Genomic DNA, 21,030 nt, shown 5'->3' on the forward strand with positions numbered 1-21,030 from the left:
TTAGGTATAGGCCCCATATAAACGTTCCTCCCGATTTACGAAATTTTGACGATTTTCCAACCGATTTGGCTGTAATTTGGCATTTTGAGTTCTGAGTGAACCAAATACCTCTTTGCCAAAAATGTTCAGTATAGGTCCAAGTTTTGGTATAGCTACCATGTAAACGTATCTCCCGATTTTCGGAATTTTGACGATTTTACGGGCATGGTGTAAGAGGAATAACTTAGCGGGTGGCAGATGGGGGCAGTTGGACTTTTTTTAATCGTAAACAAGAGACTATCCCCTGCATTCTAAAAAAAAATTTCGAGACTCACAAATGCTCACAACATTAGTAAAACTCAATTTAAATTAATAGTAATTATATTAAAAATAGCAGAAAAAGTCATGTATTAAGAATTTATTTTTAATGAAGGTTAGAAAACGAATTATTAATTGGTTTTTTCGTAAAAACATTGCCAATTCCATCGCCTATAAGTTTCATTTTGAAAATTGCACATTTAACTCTCCAATTTTTTATAATTTTACTCATAACCTACGAATGCTTTGCGGATGTATTTTTCGTTTTTAAGGCCTCACATACAAATCACAACTTCTTCGACTTAACTTGTCGTATAACCGCTATAAATTTACAAAAATAAGGCTGTATGTTAAAAATTTGATATGTTTAGAGAATATTTATTTCAATCGCAATAAAATTTGTCGCCACCAATTTTTCGACTTTTGTCCACGGGCGGAACCACTGTGGGATGGTGTCTATTTACTTTTTACATTTTTCTTGCAAAAGAGAATAAAAACTCTTTACTCTGCGAGAAAGTTTTTGCTGGGAAAGACCCAGACCTGATTTCGAAAATCAAACATATTATCCATTTTCGGCTACTCCCTTGGCATTTATAATAGGGCAAGATAATTCAAGGGAAAAATCTCCTACACTTGAACTCTTATTTTTGGACTCTGTGTATGCATTCTTTCCTGTATCTATAAACATGAAAAAGGCATTCGAAAGAAATTCTTTATAGACGAAAAATCGACAAGCAAAAATATTTTCGTTCGCAATAATTTTCTTTCAACATAGTGAAACAGGCCCTAAATAATTTCTTTAGAAATTTGAATTTTGTTAACTTGGAATGCGTATTATTTCGTTTAAACTGTGATTTTTGTTCCCATTTTTTTCTAAAAATAACAAGAAACGTTTAAAAAATTAGAATAATTTGGGTCCTACTTGTGGGCTTTTCATTTTAAAATAACGTACATCTCATTCACATTCCGTTATTCTACCGATATTCGTCGCTAAAATTCTTGTATCGATAACTTCGAGTTAAGCAGGGTACACATTAGAGCTGGCAAAAAATCGATGGCACTATCGATAAGATCGATTATTATTTTAAAATTCAATATCGATAGATAGTTTTGCCTATCGATATTATCGGAATAAAATCCCTAACCTGAAATTCATTGAAATAAATAGAAATTTCGCTGCTTTTTGGTTATGTGTGTGTGAGATAGTAAGTCCGTAGTCACACGTACATATTTTTTCGGTAAAGTAAAATGTATTTTTTTATTTTTTATAAAATAAAAGCTATTGTTTATTCTCCTTTACATTTCTGTGAACTACTTGTGCAAAATTTCAAGAAATTCATTGGCATTTCCGCCATTTTCATCTGTAAATTAATGGTGATGACAACTTAACGATAATATCGATAGCAATCGATATTTTAAAACATTATATCGAAAATATCTAATGTTGGGAATATCGATGGTTTGCCAGCTCTAGTACACATTGTCAGTTTTGAATGTCGATATTTCGCAATTATCGATAACTGTCAAACCGTCCAGCAACCACAAAACATTTTGCGGTAGAGCTGGCAAAAAATCGATGGCACTATCGATAGTATCGATTCTTTTTTTAAAATTCAATATCGATAGATAGTTTTTTATCGATATTATGGGATTGAATACCCCTAACCTAAAATCTATTGAAATGAATAGAAAATACGTGGCTTTTCGGTTTTGTGGATGTGTGAAAGTGTGCAGTAGTCACACGTACAAAATTTTCGGTAATGTAAATTGTGTCTTTTTGTTAAATAAAAGCAATTGTTTTATCTCCATTATATTTCTGTTAAGTTCTTGTGCAAAATGTCAGCAAAACCATAGACATTTCCGCCATTTTTATTTAAAAGTTAATTCTGCTGGCAAATTAACGATAATATCGATAGCTATCGATAATTTGAAATGAAATATCGAAAATATATAATGTTGGGAACATCGATAGTTTGCCAGCTCTAACCCATGGTGCAATACATAAGGTGAAACACATGGCACAATAATACAGGTACAACGACAAAAACAGCTGATTATCATATTAGTTGTCAAAATGCATTATTGTGAATAAAATTACATACAAAAGGTAAACAAGCAATTCCCAGTAATGCGATATTTTGACGTTTGGTGTGGTAAATTGACCGATTATTGTTATCGAAGTAACACCTTCTTATTCCGCCATGGTGAAACAGTAAAACGAGCTGAGTTCACACAATCTGTCAAATTCATTGTTATTGTGAATTAATTGTATGAAAACGTAAATAAAAACTATAGCTTCGTTCCAGTACTTTTTTAATGATAAAAGTGTCAAAGGAACAATCTGTTGAAAATGAGTCCAACACACACATTTTTCCAAAATGTACGGGAACAATGCCAAAGTCGGCGTGTCAGCCAATCAGAAGCCGGCAAACATGTTGCACATTTTTGCTCGCCCAAATTTGTCGTGCAAAAAGTTTCTAAAGAGAAAACTTTTCAGCGCCATTTTTGTTCAAAGAGAAGTGAAAATTTTGCAACTATTTTGGTGTACGGGAACGCATTTCGGGGAAAAATGTGCAAAATATGTTAAATGTGTAAAAACCTTTTAGTTCTGGAACGCAAAACGCATTCGAAAGAAGTTTTTTATATACAAAAAATTGACAATCGATTATTAAAAGTATACTTTAGAAAAAATGTAATTTTCCAATACAAAAAAACCGTTGAACATGCATAGAGATTTTGCGCATATATTTCATTAACCACATTAAAATTGAAATCTGAAAAATAATTAAATATTTTTGTGCAGTCTTTTGTTTCCAAAAGTGGGTGCCTAAAACCGGTTGCTACAGAATGCTATACTAGCGACCCAGTTTATCACTTAATACGGCACACATTTTATGCAAATGGACAGAAAAAAAGCAACAACTTCAATTTCGATCATCATTAATCTGTTTGCTTTAATAAGTCCAAAGACCTCTAGATATGGTCATTGGTTGGTTGCATCAAATAAGGGAAGTACATTAATTTCTCTACTTAGCTACGTTTCTGTTTTGTTTACTTTGACCAATTGGCCTTGAACTTAACATGAATAGCACGTTTTGTATGTATGAAATTACCAATACATATGAATTTAATTACAGAAAAAAACGTACGAAAACAATGGAATATAACGATAATAAAAAAAAAAACAATTTTAAAACAAAGAAGATATAATACAATAAAAACAAATAATAATGTTTGGAGAGAAAAAGTAACGTGCTAACGAATAAATGTTAAAAAAGTGGATTTCAACTCTTCATTTTACCGCTAATCAAGATATATTTAACAGGTCACGTAAGTAGCACAACAACAACTCTATTTTGGCCGAAAATACTTCAATATGTCAAAATGTTTGTTTACGTTTTCATACAATTTATTCACAATAACAAAAAATTTGACAGATTGAAACCAATCAGCTGGACGTTTTACGCCACCTTATTATTTCATCATGCCGCTAAGTATTAAACATAATTTGTACAGGAATCTAAAACAAGTGTTTTGATAAAATACGTAATTTATTTCGAAGATATGATGTGTTTAACTAAAACCCGTTTGATGTAAATGCAGCTTTAGGAATATGTAGCGACATGTTTATATTAGAACTTTTTGTGGGCTTGTCCTAACCTTCTTTATGAGGATTAATTTGTCATATGTCATGACATAAATTGCCAAAACACCTATTTTAAATACAGTGTAATAGAACCTTTACATTACTAGGCGTTTACACAAGACAGACTGTCTGCAAATACAACCCTGATTTACTAACACATACATACATTTGTCGGTTGTCTCTCAGCTGTCCATCATTTTTTCATAGACAGTAGGCAAGACAAATTTTCAGCATTTTTGTAAAAATAAGTGAGATAATAATTGAAATGTGTTGAAAACAAAAGAACATGAACAAAAACAAAATATGTAAATGGAAAACAAAAAGAAATCGTCGATTTTCATTCATAATTTTACAACTGTTTTTGCAGTTGTCTGGACGCCTACGCCACAGAGGCAAGTTTTGTGTTTTTGACAATCAATACATGAACTAAACTGTCGTGTCATGTGTAAACGCAGGGTTAGAGGTTTTTGCCGGTTTAATCCACTTCATGAGGATTTATTTGATGTTTGCGCAATGGAATTGACATTTGAAACAGAAAACCCACTGGGTTAATCCGGTTAAGTATAACCGGGGTATAAAACTTATTTTAAAAATTATTAAAACCCTTTCCAAATTTTTCTAAAAGCCATACCAAAACATAATTAACCTCAAAATTTATGACTTATTGTCTTGCCTACTTACAACTAACAATAACTAACTTTTTTATTTGTTCCTCTTTCTGTCCGTCTGCCTTAACGGTAAAGTTTACAAAGTCTCAATGACTTTAAAACCCCAAACATGCATCATGGAAAAAAATAAAACCCCTTTACAATAACTGAATCATCACATCTGAATGTACGCATTTAACACGCTTGTTTGATTTGTTATTTCGTAAGTGACCAAAGGTTTCGAAATTATTTACATGTTATACATTTGTTTTTTTATCTTCTTTTTACAAAAAAGTGCTATTTTGTAATTATCACTGACCTTTAATGATGACGATTGGTTTTATTGTTTATCTTTACATTATTAACAAATAATTTAATTATAATTAATTGCGTCTATTGTCGAGATGCAATTTAAAAAAATATTTATTAGGTAGAGGTTATTTTTTAAATAAGGTATCAATTTGTTATGGGTAATTATTATTAAATACTATAGCGCATTTATGCCATGTTTACATAACTTGTTTTCACCCAATCTGTCAAATTCATTGTTATTGTGAATGAATTGTATGAAAACGTAAACAAAAATTCTGACAGCTTGAAGGATTTTTAATCAAAGTCGACTTGTTGTTATACACTTTTTATATAGCCCTGTTCCTTTACGTTCAAGAATCTTCATGTTTTACAACTTTTTACTCGAAAAGCGTTCCTTTACTTTAGACACAATACAATTCATATGGGGGCAGTTTTCAACTTTTACTACTTTTGCCGGTTTTACCATTTTCAGAAGTAAAGGAACAGACCAAATAAAAATAGTCTTGTTGTAGTTTTGGGTTCACCTTATTAATTGCATAATAATTGCATCGTGGCATTTACGTTAAATAAATTCTAATAAAAAGCTTCTAATGTAAACATGTTTCAAACGTATAATTTAACTAAAAAATGAAAGTAGAAATTCTCCTCCATCTTTATCATCAGCAATTTGCTTCTAACTTTAATTAAGGCAAAACAAGTTAATATTTCTGTGAATAATGGAAAGATAATTCACTACTATTACTAACCTTTCTCTTGAACTCGCTTGAAATAAATACACACTTATTATTTTATATAATAGGCGGGTTTATAAAAAAAAAAAACAAATTATTCATTTCCGAAGTCATAGACAAGTATTTGAAAGCAAACATTTCAACACGAACGTTATCCGTTCACGTGTTTGTAATTTTCAAAACGAGATCTATTCTAAAGGGAAGGTGTTCAAGAATTGTAACATGAATGCAAACAATGTTTTATTTTTTTTCAAGTGAATTGTTAAAAAATAATCGTCAGCTTAGTAAAACGTCATTCGATTTGACGTTTCATGTTATAGCATCAATTAACTTGTTGAGCTATGGGAATTAATCACTATTGGGATTGATATAAAATAAGAAAATGTGATTGATATAAAATAAAAAAAAAATAAATGTATAGACATCGGCATGAATCAATTAAGCTGAAAACACATCCAACGCTTGAGTAAAGTTTTGTGTCATTGCTGGTAGATGAATAAAAGACAAAGTGCTGCCAAGTTTTAATTTTTCTTTATTCTTCTACCAGAAATGACACAAAACTTAAGGCCTGGGTACATAAGCCGCTCGGCTTTCTTACTAAATTCATTTATGGTAAAGGAATAAAGAAATGTCAGAACCACATTTCAATTAGGTCGAACTTGGTATTTTACCAGAAATAAATTAAGCAAGCAAGCCGAGCAGGCCTTTAACTAAAAACGTTGGATGTGCTTTCAGCTGTACAAGTAAAGCCTTCTGATTTCACCCAAATTCATTGTTATTGTAAATTAATCGTATGAAAATGTAAAGAAAAATATTGACAGCTTGAAGGATTTTCAATTAAAATCGAATTGGTGTTTTAACCTTTACTTGACCCTATCGGCATCAAGATATATTTATCAGGTCATGTAAGTAGTACCACAACAACAAATCTACGTTCTCATACAATTTATTCTCAATAACAAAAAAATTGACAGATTGAAACCACGATAGGTATGTATATAAGCGGATCATGATAGGTATATAAGTGGATGGGTTTCTTGCTTATAGTACGTCTATTATTTACGAAATCCACTCGATTTCAATTGTCAATTACATTGCTTAAACGTCAAATAAAATCCAAAGGATTTCAGATGAGTTTTCATTTGACGTAAACGAAAAGAAGTTGACAGTTGAAATCCACTGGATTTCGCAAATGTAAACGTGCTATTAAGTTACATCTGATAAAAGACTAAAAAGCGAAGGGCAACTTAGTTTGACTTAAGTCCCCACACTAAGAGTAATTTCACTGAAATTTTGACATGAAAGTAAAAGAAAATGTAAAATAAAACGGTCTGTTTATTTCATACGAATATTGCAACAAAGCAAAATTGCAGAACACATGAAACCGTATACACTAGTTTCTTGAAATTATGAATTTTTCCCAAAAAATGCAAAGTTTCATGTCAAAATTTCATTGAAATTACTCTAGTGTGGCCCGGGACTAAGCAACAATGACATGCTACTTTGTACTGAGGCCTTTAAACATTTTTTAGCAAACTTTTTTTCTTACCATCCAACAATTTATTCAGTTCCTCTAAACCTTTTTGACGATTCTCGGGTGTTTCTCTCAGTTCTCTGGCAGCAACTTCTTTGGTCTTTTCGGAAGGATCACCCAATTCAAATTCCAAAGTGTAATTATCAACGGTAACACCGCTCCAATCTCCGACATCGGTCAACATAGTTGGAATTTCTGTAAATAAAGCAAAAAATATATAGGGATTATGCTTGGTTTACATTGGGCATTTTTTCATGAGTTCATAGGCGTTTTGTGATTTTGCGCGAAATCAAGCAAAATTTACCATGATTTTGCATACAAAAATGAAAATATCTCATTTCGAGATTTCAGCGAAATTAAATACTTATGATATACAACCCTGTTTTTGGCTAAAAAAGTACCAAAAGTTGCAAAATTTTTCACGTTTTACAATAAACGAATTGTTGCAACAAAAAATTTTATTATCGATATTTGTAAACAAATAGTCTGTTCCAGAACCCGCAAGAAGCTACTATTTTTTACTACGATAACATTTTTTCCTTTATGTTATCGGAAAAAGTAGTAAAAATTAGTAGATTATTGCAGTTCTGGAACAGACCAAAAGTGAAAAAAATTAAATTACTTTGATAGTTCATATTTACCCTGCGTTTACACATGACAAGACAGTTGACTACATGTATTGATTGTCAAACACCCAAAACTTGCCTGTGTGACGTATGCGTCCAGACAACTGCAAAAACAGTTGTAAAATTATAAATGAAAATCGTCAATTTCTTTTTGTTTTCCGTTCACATTTTTTGTTTTTGGTCATGTTCTTTTGTTTTCAACACATTTCAATTATTATCTCACTTATTTGTACAAAAATGCCAAAAATTTGTCTTCCCTGCTGTCTGTGAAAAAATGATGGACAGCTGGGAGACAGCCGACAAATGTTTGTATGTGTTAGTAAATCAGAGTTGTATTTGCGGACAGACTGTCTTGTGTAAACGCCTAGTTATATGAAGCAATTGTCAGCTTGAAGGAGAGATAGGCGAGGCATATGGTAACCCTTTGCCTCTCAACACTCTCTCTCATCGATAAATTGACAATTGCCGCAGGGAAAATTGCCTAATGTCATGTTCACACGAGCGTTTCAATTACGTTGTTCGCCTGTCGAACTACGTACACGAATTAACCCGTTTCCACGACACCATTCGTAATTAACAGAAACATAAACAAAATTTCCTTCATTTTTGTTTCCTTGTTTTCACGAAAATTTGAACCGAAAACACATAAAATATACAATAAATGAATAGGAAAAGCAATAGACTTTCCTTCAAATGTATCTTTTATATTTAACTACACACATTTCATTCATTTTTTCCATAAATTCTGAATAATTTTGTATTTTCAATATATTTTTATATGTTTCTATTTTCAAAATTGAAGAGAGAGAGACATGTCAAAACAATGTTTGTGTATACAGACTTTCAGTTATTTGTTTCCTTTTTGTTTCTTAATTCTTAAACGATTTTGAACTGGTGGACAAGAAATGTGTGTGAAATTAAGAAAGAAACACAACCATCTTCCTTCTGCATCTATATAAAATGTTTAGTTCATTAATTTTCATTCATCTTTTTCCTTTTTTCTAAAAATTTTTGTGTTTTCAACAAATTTTTCAATTTTGAATTTAGACATGTCATAATTAATTTTTTCGATAAATTCTCTCATTTGTTAGGGATGGGACTTTTTTATTCGTCGTTCAGAGAGTATTTCTAATCGAACAACGTAGAAAAATCGTCGTTCGTCCATAGAATTTTGTGTGGGGAAATAAGTAATTTATTCGTAGTTATGGGTCGAACAACGAATAGAGAACGAACGACGTACCGTGGAAACGGGCTATAATATATGGTCTACGGGAACGGGAACATTAAATGTGAAAATTTAAAGCAACAATTAAAAAAGTATCATTCGGCTTTACCGACAGAGATATACCCTCAGCCTGTGTGGATTGAAATACTTTTTTCCCAAAAAAAAAACCTATGTATTTAGGGGGGTTTTCAAAATTTTGGACGTATGAACCGATAAAGGTATGGATAGGATTAGAGCTCAAAAATTTGCGGGGATATCGATAGATAGAGCTTTTTTATCACACTAGCTTACGAAAAACATAATATCGCTGTAAACAGGGCCCCTAGGAAAACCTTCGGTAAAAATGCCCAAAGGATCGTCGAACAGACCCTTAACCACACAAAAATGTTGAACATTTGTGTGAGTGGTACCACAAGGATTGGACAGATAGGGGCCAAATTTGAACATAAACTAAGTTTCGATAATATTTTGAGATCCAATGTTTGGACCAAATCGGTTGCTACGTCTATGTGAAATCGCGCGTACCATTTTAGCGAATATTTTCGAACTTTTTTGGGTGAGGTACCGGAAGGAGTGGACCTATAAGCACCACCTTCGAATTTCATCTAATATTCAAAGAAAAATTACAATATCCAAAGTGTGGACGAACGCAGTATTCGGTTCGAGCTCTCTAGCCCCTACATATGGTACCATAGGGTTTTTTTACAACTTTCGGGCTGTTATCTCAAAAAGTATGGGCTTGTTCCTGAAAAACTTTTACTGTCGTAATTGAGGTAGCGAATGCAAGTTGCTTCAAAAAAACTAAAGTGATTCGAGAGCAGGACTTAAAGTAAATTTATCCAAAATTTTGTGTGGGAGGTACCTGAAGGAGTATGGACCAAATCGGTCACTCCCATCAAGAGTTATCGCGCGCACAATTTTTCCGAACATTTTTGAACTTTTGTGGGGGAGGTACATGAAGGAGTGGACCGATATGACTTATCTTCGAACTTAAACTAAGTTTGCACAAAATATTACAAAGACCAAATTGTGGACCGAATCGGCAGATCCGTTCGAGAGTTATCTTGCGCTCCAACCACTACACATGGTGTCATGGGATTTTTTTCAACTTTCAGGCTATTTTCTCAGGAAGTATGGGCTTGCCCCCGATGAAACTTGTACCTTTGTATGGAGGACAGTGAATACAAGTTGTTACAATTAAAACCAAGGCGATTCGAGAGCAGGTCCTAAACTGAACTTTTCCGAAATTTTGTGTGGGAGGTACCCGAAGGAGTTTACCGATTGAGTCCATATTGGAACCTCATCTAAGTCTGGTAAAAATTTCACGATGTGCAAAGTATGGACCAAATCGGTTACTCTCTTCAAGAGTTATCGTGCGCACAAATTTTCCGAACAGTTCCGAACTTTTGTGGGGGAGGTACCGAAAGGAGTGGACCGATATAATCCATCTTCGAACTTAAAATAAGTTTGGACAAAATATTACGAAAGCCAAATTTTGGATCAAATCTGTTTATCCGTTCGAGAGTTATCGAGCGCACCAGCCATACAGACAGACGGGCGGACATTGCTAAATCGACTCCAAATTGTCTGAAAGACATTTCGTCCAAACATACTTGGGGTCTAAAACCATTATTTCGATGAGGCACATTTTGCCCGTATGAAAGTGTATATACCCTCGTTAGCATAAATGCCGAGGGTATAAAAATCATGATCAGTAGGGGAATTCTGTAACTCATTTTTGCTATTACCGACAAAAATCGGTAAAATTAAATCGCAAAATTATGACTAAAAACATAAAGAAAGGTTGGCATCATTGTTTGTGTCGGTAGAGGCTAGCGACTACTTTTTATTCATCGTTAACTTACCGAAAAATTTCGTTAATTATCGAAATTATAAGCATTTTAATTTTACCGACAATTATCGATAACAGCAAAAATGAGTTACAGTTTTGCTGGGGTACCTGCATGGTGGAAATAAAAAGGTGTTATGCTTGGTATACATTTATGAAATCCAGTCGATTTCAACTGTGAATTCCTTTGCGTATACGTCAAATGAAAACTCATCCGAAATCCGTTGACCGTTATGTTAATGACCCGAGCAGAATCCGTCGGCTGTGTTTCGCGTCACGCCTTTCAACAACATACATTTCCAAAGAGAACTTGGCATCACTTAAAATTTGTTCATTAGAGTTGTATAGTTCATGAACGAACTAGTTCAATTGAACGATTCATCGAAAAGAATATAGTTCATTATAGTTCAATATTTCACTGAGCGCCAACCGAAATATCCACGAAAAACGATCAACGAACGAACGATTCACAGTCTAGTTCAACATGTCGTTCACAAATGCATAAAGTGACGCCGTCGTCTGTGTTATGTCATGCCCTCGTAATGTGATGTGTTTGTTTATGTTTTGGATCAAGGTGGTGGATCCGAATGATTGAACTGGATATTGACATATGAACTAGATTACTGAACTAGTTCAGCTATAAGAGCTGAACTATTGAACTCTATTGTTCATGTGCTTGTTGTGTAAACACGTAGCGCGACACACAACTGAAGCTGAAAACACATCCAACGTTTGAGTAAAATAAATTTTGTCTCATTTCTGGTAGATGAATAAAATACAAAGTGCTGCCAAGTTTCATTTTTTCTTTATTCTTCTACCAGAAATGACACAAAACTTTACTCAAACGTTGGATGTGTTTTCAGCTTAACCGATTCTGGCCAGGAAATTAAAGTACGTTTAATAAAACCACTAGTTTTCAAATGTCAATTCCATTGCGTGTACGTCAAATAAATCCTCATAAAGGAATTTAACCCGGCAAAAAGCTCTAAAGTGCATGACATTTTAGTCATCTATTGAGGCAACCTCACAGGTTTCAGCACAAAACTTACTTCAAATTACAACAACAACAAATTATTTCACTTTTATAACTATTAAATATTGACTAATAAAAATTTTAGCACTTAATTTAACGGCTTGCCTAGGGCTAATGACATACTAGATTGAATTGAAATAGCTCAGACATCATTAGTAGACCTTAACATTGTTGAAGTAAAAATGGAATTAAATAATTATAAAGAAAAACAAAATCGTAGTGAATGCTGCATACAAATTAGGATTAGAGAGAATCAAAAGATTGCAATTTCATAATAAATAGAATTTCCACAGAAATGACCTTTGGATTAATGGGGGTTTACTTTTAAAGATCAAATTGAAACTTGAAGTGAATGTTGATGACTTTGACGTTATTCAGTTAGAAGCAATTTTAGTTAATTCGTCTTAAAAATGATTATTTCCTTACTTTTAATAAAATAAATTGCTGTTGGAAATTGTAATTAAGAGGAATGATGTAAAATTGCTGCAGGTGTCAAGGTCGGGCAAGCGGTACTTTATAAGTTTTATTAGGAACAACAAAATCTGTGGGGAATTTTTCACTGCTCCCTTTGCTTCTATTGCGAATAAAAAATTCGCACAAAAAAATCTTTTAAAATAGTCCAAGAGAATGCATATAAAATTACAGCACGGTTACACTATAGTTTTTTGCCGGGTTAACCCACTTCGAGAGGATTTATTTGACGTTTGCGATATGGGATTGAAATCCAAACCCACTGGGTTAATCCGGTTAAGTGTAACCGGGGTATTAGTTTGCAATAAGGTTTCACAAGTTACGAAAAAGTCTTATCAGTGATGCCAAATTAGCTTTTCATTTTTGTTCAGGATTATAAATATATTCAGTAGTAAAAGCATTTTTTAAGGGAGTTCCTCATAAAGGAAATTATCTCGTTACAATCCCCTAATATAAACATTCTACAACCCGTCAAAATGCTCCAATCTAAATATGCTACTATAATTCAGTAATAAATGCAAGCTAGAGAATCGAACATACGATATTTTTCGGCGAATATTTTTTCCACTTCATAAATTAATTTATTTATCTAATACAAATTCATAGATTAATGCATTCATCAAAAAAAGTGAAATGATTTTTTTTAGAAATCTACATACATATTTAGAAATGTCATTATAGCAGGTTTTTTTCCTTTGCTACTGCTGCTTATATTTGTCGTCAGTGACAGACAGTTTGTTGCTTAGTGAGTATGAGATGAATTTTCAAAATTAAAAAGTCATAAACGTTCAAAGTTCATTTTAGTTCAATGCGCTAAATGATTCAAATTGAGGTGAACACTACTTGAGTGGACTCTATTCTAATGCTAATTGTCGTTTTTTCGTGATGTTTAAAGTTCAATTTTATGTGTGAAGGAATATTGGTGAGAAATTAATTTGGAATTATAGCTTTGCTAATTTTCGCAATAAAAATTTAATAAAAGCTCATTAAAACTCTTGCGAAAAATATTTTATTATCAACAAGTAAGAACGGCGTTAAGTTCGACCGGGCCGAACTTGTTATACCCTCCACCACAAGTTGTATTGAAGTAAAATGGAATAATTTGTTTCCTTTCGTGTATGAAATAGACTTAATACTAAATTTCAGCAATTTCGGTAAAACAATGTGAGGTACCATTCTATGGGGGCTATTTCAAAACGTCGATCTATACCGACAAATTTCTGACGGAAAGTTTTTAGGCTCAAAGAAGACTAAATACCAAATTTCCTATATTTCGGTAAGAGAATGTGGCTAAAACTTAAAAAATACCGAAAATCAGGAAGTACGCTTCTATGGGGATATAGGAAGACGTGGACCTATACTGATAATACTCTTCTGGAATATTTTATAACTCTTGGAAGACGAAATAACAAATTTCAGCCATTTCGGTTGGATATTGACGTCGCAATCTTCAGTATTACGAAAATCGGGAGGTACCGTTCTATGGGGGCTATATCGAAACGTGGACGTATACTCACGAATTTTAGTCAGAAATGGGGCAATATGAAAGCGTGGACTTGTACAGACATATTTCTGGCGAACAGTTTTATATCACATTGAAGACTAAATACAAAATTTCAGCCATTTTGGTGGAATATTGAAGACACAACCTTCAAAATACGAAAAATCGGGAGGTACCTTTCCATGGGGGCTATATGAAGGCGTGAACCTGTACCGACAAATTTAAAGGGGAAGTTTGAGTACCCCCAACGAAGTCTAAATACCAAATTTCAGCCATTTCGGTGGAATATTGAAGCCACAACGTTCAAAATACCGAAAATCGGGAGGTACCGTTCTATGGGGGCTATATGAAGGCATGGACCGATACCGACAAAGTTCTGGGGGAAAGTTTTATACCACCAACGTAGACTATGTAACAAATTTCAGCCATTTCGGTGTGATAATGAAGCGAAAACCTTCAAAATACCGAAAATTCGGAGGTACCGTTCTATAGGGGCTATATGAAGGTGTGGACCGAAACCTAAAAAATTCTGTGAGAAAGTTTTGTACCCCTAGAGAAGACTATTTCAGCATTTTTGGTAGGATAATGAAGCTAAAACCTTCAAAATACCGAAAATCGGGAGGTACCGTTCTATGGGGGCTATATGAAGGTGTGGACCGCTACCGACAAAATTCTGGGGGAAAGTTTTATACCCCTAATGAAGACTACGTACCAAATTTCAGCCATTTTGGTAGGATAATGAAGCTAAAACCTTAAAAATACCGAACATCGGGAGGTACCGTTCTATGGGGGCTCTAGCAAAACGTGGACCGATATATCCCATTTTCAATACCAACCATCCTGCAAGTAATAAAAACTTCTGTGCCAAATTTATCTTTAAAATTGCGAGCTGTATCTTGATTTCAACAGACAGACGGACGGACGGACAGACGGACATGGTCAAATCGACATAGAATTTTATGCTGATCAATAATATATATACTTTATAGGGTCTCCGACGAATATTTCGATGTGTTACAAATGGAATGACAAATTTAATTATACCCTCCATATGGTGGAGGGTATAAAAATACGAGGCAGTATCAGTGCTCCAAAATGACACGAAATTGTGCAAAGTGGTACAACAGGGGCAAATAGAGGAGGACCACCTTTACATCAAACAGGGTTTAATAAAACACGTCATTTATGTTGTCAGTTATATTGAATGGTTGTCAAATAAATGGCGTTTTTGCCCAATACGTTTGTTTTAGGAGTCATTGTAAAAACGAATTTTACACTTGCATTCAAAACAGGTATTATGGGTATTTGCGTCATCTATTTGACAGATATTCTATGGAATTGACAGCTTAAATGACGCATGTTTCATAAAACATGTTAGGGGTGAAAGCCGTTTAAGTTAGGATTATTAGTTAAGAAGCACTACCGCTGTTGCACGGTGCAATACATAAGGTGAGGCGATAAGGCTAGTCAGAGCTTCATCTGCGAAAACAGGGGTACTAAGAATGGGATGAGGTGGTTGGCTAGGAAAGGAAAAGGTTTTGTTTTATGCATTCACTTTCCCATATAACCCCCTTAAAATTTGCCAAATATTATTTAATTGAGCTTTGTTGTTATATGTATATACTTTTGTGTTTTATATTGATGATGATGATTAATTTATACTCCTTTTTGGCGAAATCATATTTGGACTTTTCATATTTAAGCACATGGCTCGATACACTTTCTTTCTATAGTGTGGTTTTGTAGTTTCTGCTTCACCTTATAAATTATATCATGCGCTGTGGTTTGGATTTCACTTGTAGACCCCTAAATAAATTAAAAAGGTCTCGCTGGAAATATATCAAAATGAAACGGATCCATCGATCAAGATCCTTGTATGAAGTTCCCGTTATAGTAGTAATAGAATTTACTCCTCTTTCGATGTTAGTGTTTTGGGTTCGATTGGTGAGTTGAGTGAGTCCCCTAGCTCTTGAGAGTCTCCAAAGACGGTCAGGCGACCTAATCGGACGCCAATGTAACACACATAACACCAATCCCTCTTATGTGGTTAAATCGGCGTTCAATCAGGCTACTACATCACCTTACCTGGACCAGTACTTCCATATCATACAATTTTTCGGACCCCAGAGATTTAATTTGCAGAAATTATGTGGTTCTTTGCTGTATTTGTTAAATTTTTAGACCTGCATATGGAATTGTTGTTATGAATAACAACTGATAAGAACGGCTGATGATTGGGATCTATCATGGTACAATAATATGGGATCCATGGCGGAATAAGAACAATAACAATAATCGGACCATTTACCACACCAAACGTCAAAATAATACATTACTGTGAATTGTTTGTTTACCTTCTGTATGTGATTCTATTCACAATAATGCATTTTGATTTTGTGATAATCAGCTGTTTTTCCCGTTGTAACTGTATTATTGTACTATGATTATTAGTCTATTCCAGAACTGCAAGAATCTACTAATTTTTAATATTTTTTCCGATAACATAAAGGAAAAAATGCTATCGTAGTAAAAAATAGTAGCACAGCAAAAAATGTTGGATGTTGTGCAATTGGAGTTATGATTTCAACAGAGTTATAAAATATGCACTCCGTTCGATACATTTTATAAGCAGTTGCTGTAGAGATCCCTAAAGAAAAAACAGTTGGTTGATCCCTACACATTTCTTCAAAAGAAATGTTATAAAATAAAGAAATAACAACTTAAGTTAAGAACATTTTTGCTGTAATTCACAAGACAGAAATTTTTAATGGAGTGGAGTTGGAGTCCATGTCGAAAGCTGAACTAGTGATGGGAAGGCAACATAAAAAATTTAGGATGATGAAAGAAAATCAGCTGCGCTTGGATTTAATCGGGAACGGAGGAAGTGAGCTCAAATGTGATTGAATCTAATGGAAACTTTTTTTAGTTTGTATTTATATAATAAAGTTCTTTGTGTTCTTGTTTTACACAAATAATAAATGCATTTTATTTATTCTGGGATATTGCGCAATAGCTTGCATTTTTACTGCATCTTTAAATTGTTTAAAAACACAATCCGAAGAGTGCCTTTAAATTCAATCCAAACGACTACATCGAAAGCTGTGATTTGGATCGAAAACGGAGTGCATCCTAGCTGTGTGCTGTGGAAGCAAAATAGAGTACATCCTAGCTGCGCGCTCTCTTGTAAAATTCATAAGTGAATTCATAGAAAAAGATGTACTCCAACGGCAAATGTACTGTACACTTGTAGTGATTCAACTGCATCCGCGGATGCAAACTTTTTGCTGGGTAGCTTCTTGCAGGTTCTGGAACAGAGCATATAATGAAGTATTGGAGGGTAAAATGAAAAGCAGTAGTAAAAAAAAAGAAAAAATATCAGAATTGTAGCTTTTGGAAGACCAATTTTTGACTGAGGTATAAAAGCGTAGTATGCAGAACACCAACAGCAACGCGGAAAGGAAACTTTAATTAAATTAAAGAAAATGATGTTACTCCCAGGATAGGGAAACGAAAATACTATAGAAGAATGGACACACAAATAATGGCCTGTTCCAGTACTGCAATAATCTACTAATTTTTAATATTTTTTCGATAACATAGAGGAAAAAATGTTATCGTAGTAAAAAATAGTGGATTCTTGCAGGTTCTGGAATAGAACATGAATTTCCCGGAATATCGGCCAGGGGTTCAATTCTGTTTCTTTGAAAATGTGAAATGAAAACTTTTATAAAGGAAAAATCTGTCAAATGAAAAAAATTATAAAGGAAATATTTTTCATAGAACAAAAATCCAGTCCCAGGTGAGGAACATTTCATACATAGGTATTTATATAATGCAAGATGGAGGTACGTGTGTGACCATATATCAACCCCCATCGGAAAGTCTAAAATCACTGTTGCCGGTTGTATAAAAGAAGAATCAATCAATTACTCTTATGACACACGATGAAACTTGCACTAAAAACTTTCCCATTTTTTAGGGGTTCTTAGGTAGACTTCCCCACTACAGCAATTTCATAAAATTTCTGTAGCATGGAACTCGATCTAAGGACGCTTAATTTCATGATATTTAATTCATCGTATGGCAGGGGGCATAGGGACAAAGATAAGCACATTCAAAATCAATGTCTTTCAGTGCTGCTATATGAATGCTATAAATATGAAAGGTTACTGCGCTTTATTCTCCAGGGTTAAAAAAATTTCGTTGTTATTCTCGCTAATAGGGTTGACGCAGATCCATGCGTTGGACCCTGATGGAATCTCAATGGTAATTCTGAAACAGTCAGAAATGAAGCAAGGAAAGAAGGCAGGATTCTTATGTACCGAGGCCTTTAGTGTCTGTAGATAAGACCCCTCCCCAGTGAGGGCTTTCTGGGGCCACCAAAGATGTAGAGGACGATGTCAGCATTTCATGTATCTGTTTTATTGTAGTCAACCTCAAAACGGTTCATTTTGATATCCAAATCTACCGTCAACTGGACATCACTGTCAACCGGGAATAACTGTTTTGGATCCAATGTGACAATCCATACCGCAGCTTCGTAAGTTGCCATACACTCCTATTTATTGGACACATAGTCCCTCTCGTCTAATAAATTGTCATTTTTCCGAAAACTGTTCTTCAGATTCGTATTTTTTGTCTCGGCGTTATTTTTTGTTTTATCACACACACTATGATTTTATTAATTTTCTCTATTTGTGGGTCGCAAGCTTCTTCTGCCTTAAGCCCTAAACACATCCAACGTTTGAGTAAAGTTGTGCGTCATTTCGGATAGAAGAATAAAGAAAATTTAATCCGGTTTGCCCTTGCTCTTTTATTCGTCTATCAGAAGTGACGTCCAACTTTGCTGAAACGTTGGATGTGTTTAGGACTTTACTCATCATCGGTTTAAAATTTTTAGCACTCAAGGCCTAGGTACATAAGCTGTCTCACCTACTTGCCTTGCTTTCCTGCTTTATTTCTGACATAAGTCCCGGTCATGGTGGAATAAGAAGGTGTTACATCAAATCATGTCAAACGTCAAATTTGCTCACAATAATGCATTACTGTGAATTGCTTGTTTACATTTTGTATGTGATTTTATTCACAATAACGTATTTTGACAACTGGTATGAAGATCAGCTTTTTTTGGCGCTACACCTTATTATTCCACCATGGTCCCGGTCTACACTTGAGTGAGTTCAATGAAATATTTTCATGAAATTAGGAGTTCTTAGATCGAGTTCCATACTATAGTAATTTTATGAAATTACTGTAGTGAGGAACTCGATCTAAGAACGTCTAATTTCATGAAATTATTTTATGCATATCACTCTAGTGTGGGCCGGGACTAATACAATGTTTACATTTACGAAATGCACTCGATTTCATCTGTCAATTCCTTTGTGTATACGTCAAATGAAAACTAATCTGAAATCGATTAGATTTCATTTGACGTTTGCGCAATGGAATTGACAGTTGGCTAATGAAAATAAAAGAATAAAAAAGAAAAGGGCAACCTTGTTCGAAATTGGCAGGCGAGGCTGCTTATGTACTCAGGGCTTAATCCTGGTCATGTACTGCTTCTAGGGGGGTTACATATCGAGAGGATACTCTTTCAGAAAAATAACCACTTTCTGCGATTATTTAACACACGTGTGCCATTCTAGCTGAATTTGACCATGACTTCAGATGATGATTTTAGATGAGATTCTTTGGGTTACTCCAATAAAAACGGTATGTGGGGAAATTTATTGGTCTAAGAGAAATTCTATAAAATCGAGGCTAATCTCAAGTCCGTTTCTCGTTTAATACCCCGGTTACACTTAACCGGATTTAACAAACCCACTGGGTTTCAAATGTCAATTCCATAGCGCAAACGTCAAATAAATCCTCATGAAGTGGGTTAACCCGGCAAAAAACTCTAATGTAACCGTGCTATAAATTACCACAGTTCCTCAGAATTTTGAACTGGGTTTAACAAAAAACGAATCAACAATTTTTTTCTGCGTCCTTCACATCCATCTATGTCAGTAGCCACACGCGCAAAATTTGCGGTAAAGAAAATTGAGTTTTTGGGTGAGAGCGGGGACGAACGAGTACAGAGGGGCTCTTTCCTCTCCGCTATCTCCCAAAAACTAAATTTTCTTTACCGCAAATTTTGCGCGTGTGACTATTGACTATGCAAATTACCTTGCAATCAAGGAAAGTTGCATGTCATAAATCTCAATCAAGATTATATACTAAAGTTTGTTTCCAATATTAAAAACAAAAACTTAAATTAAACTTCAATTAAAAAACTCAAATAAACCTTTAATCATAACGACAAACAGGTCTGTTGCAAATAATTGATAGAACATCTAAATATCTAAATGTTAGTAGAATAACGGGCCGCGGCGGCTGCTTGCTAATCGTTTGATGACAGTGAAAAAAGTTTTGTTACTTACTCATGATGACGCGGTTGGTTGCTGGTGTTCTTGTTTTGTTCTGTTGTTGCTTATGTTGTGTGTGATGTTATTGTTGTTTTTGTGATTGTTTTTACTTTTGTTTTTTGTTTATGTAGTTATAAATCTGTAAGATGTTTGATATCAAATGCCGTTAAGTGTTTTGTTTTGAAGTGTATTGTATTAAATGTTGTTGTTTTTGTAAATGTTTGGAATTTTTTTCAGTTTGTAATTTTTCTGTCAATAATTTCAGTGTTCATTTTTTGTGATTTCAGTATTGACAATTAGATTACAGATAGAAGATTAGTTGTATTTTGATACAAGAAATTTTCACCATAACCTCAAAAAATGTACACAATGCAACAAAATGATAAAGTTGTCCGACGGGCGGCTCATCCCAACGGGCCTGACGGCATCCTGACATAATTTTACTCTCTCAAGCTAGAAAAAGTGCAGAAAGTTATGGAACAACATTTTGCAAGAAAATCAGCTGTTTTCGAAAATGTATGAAAATTGCTTTTGTTTCTTTTGATATTTTAAACCAAATGGAACAAAAACATCAATTTTAAAATTGCATTTGACTTATTTAAAGCAGTAATCCTATCCACAACGCTTTAAAATCTAAAAAAAATTGAAAATGTGAAATTTTCCTGGTCAAAAATGTTAACATTTCATGTTGTTTACATTAAACAGCTGATTAAAAGTCAGCCCGCCGAACTTACAAATTTTTACGGGA

At 34.0% G+C, this 21,030-nt stretch overlaps 1 protein-coding gene across 5 annotated transcripts in view; it reads right to left on the reverse strand.

The window, feature by feature from the left end:
• Window positions 1-21,030, reverse strand: part of LOC141393814 (alpha-tocopherol transfer protein-like) — a 63,756-nt gene that overhangs the window by 11,410 nt on the left and 31,316 nt on the right. For 2 of the 5 annotated variants that reach the window (XM_073967321.1, XM_073967320.1), the window contains exon 2: window positions 7,183-7,362. In XM_073967321.1, coding sequence (XP_073823422.1) covers window positions 7,183-7,351 — 169 coding nt within the window. In that variant the 5' untranslated portion in view covers window positions 7,352-7,362. Of the gene's footprint in view, window positions 1-7,182; window positions 7,363-11,916; window positions 12,035-20,297; window positions 20,532-21,030 lie in introns of those variants that run through there. The other 3 variants (XM_073967318.1, XM_073967319.1, XM_073967322.1) reach the window with 3 other exon arrangements.

Source organism: Musca autumnalis, unplaced genomic scaffold, assembly GCF_047663935.1.
Source record: "Musca autumnalis isolate F117 unplaced genomic scaffold, ASM4766393v1 scaffold_2, whole genome shotgun sequence".
NCBI classification, from domain to species: domain Eukaryota; kingdom Metazoa; phylum Arthropoda; class Insecta; order Diptera; family Muscidae; genus Musca; species Musca autumnalis.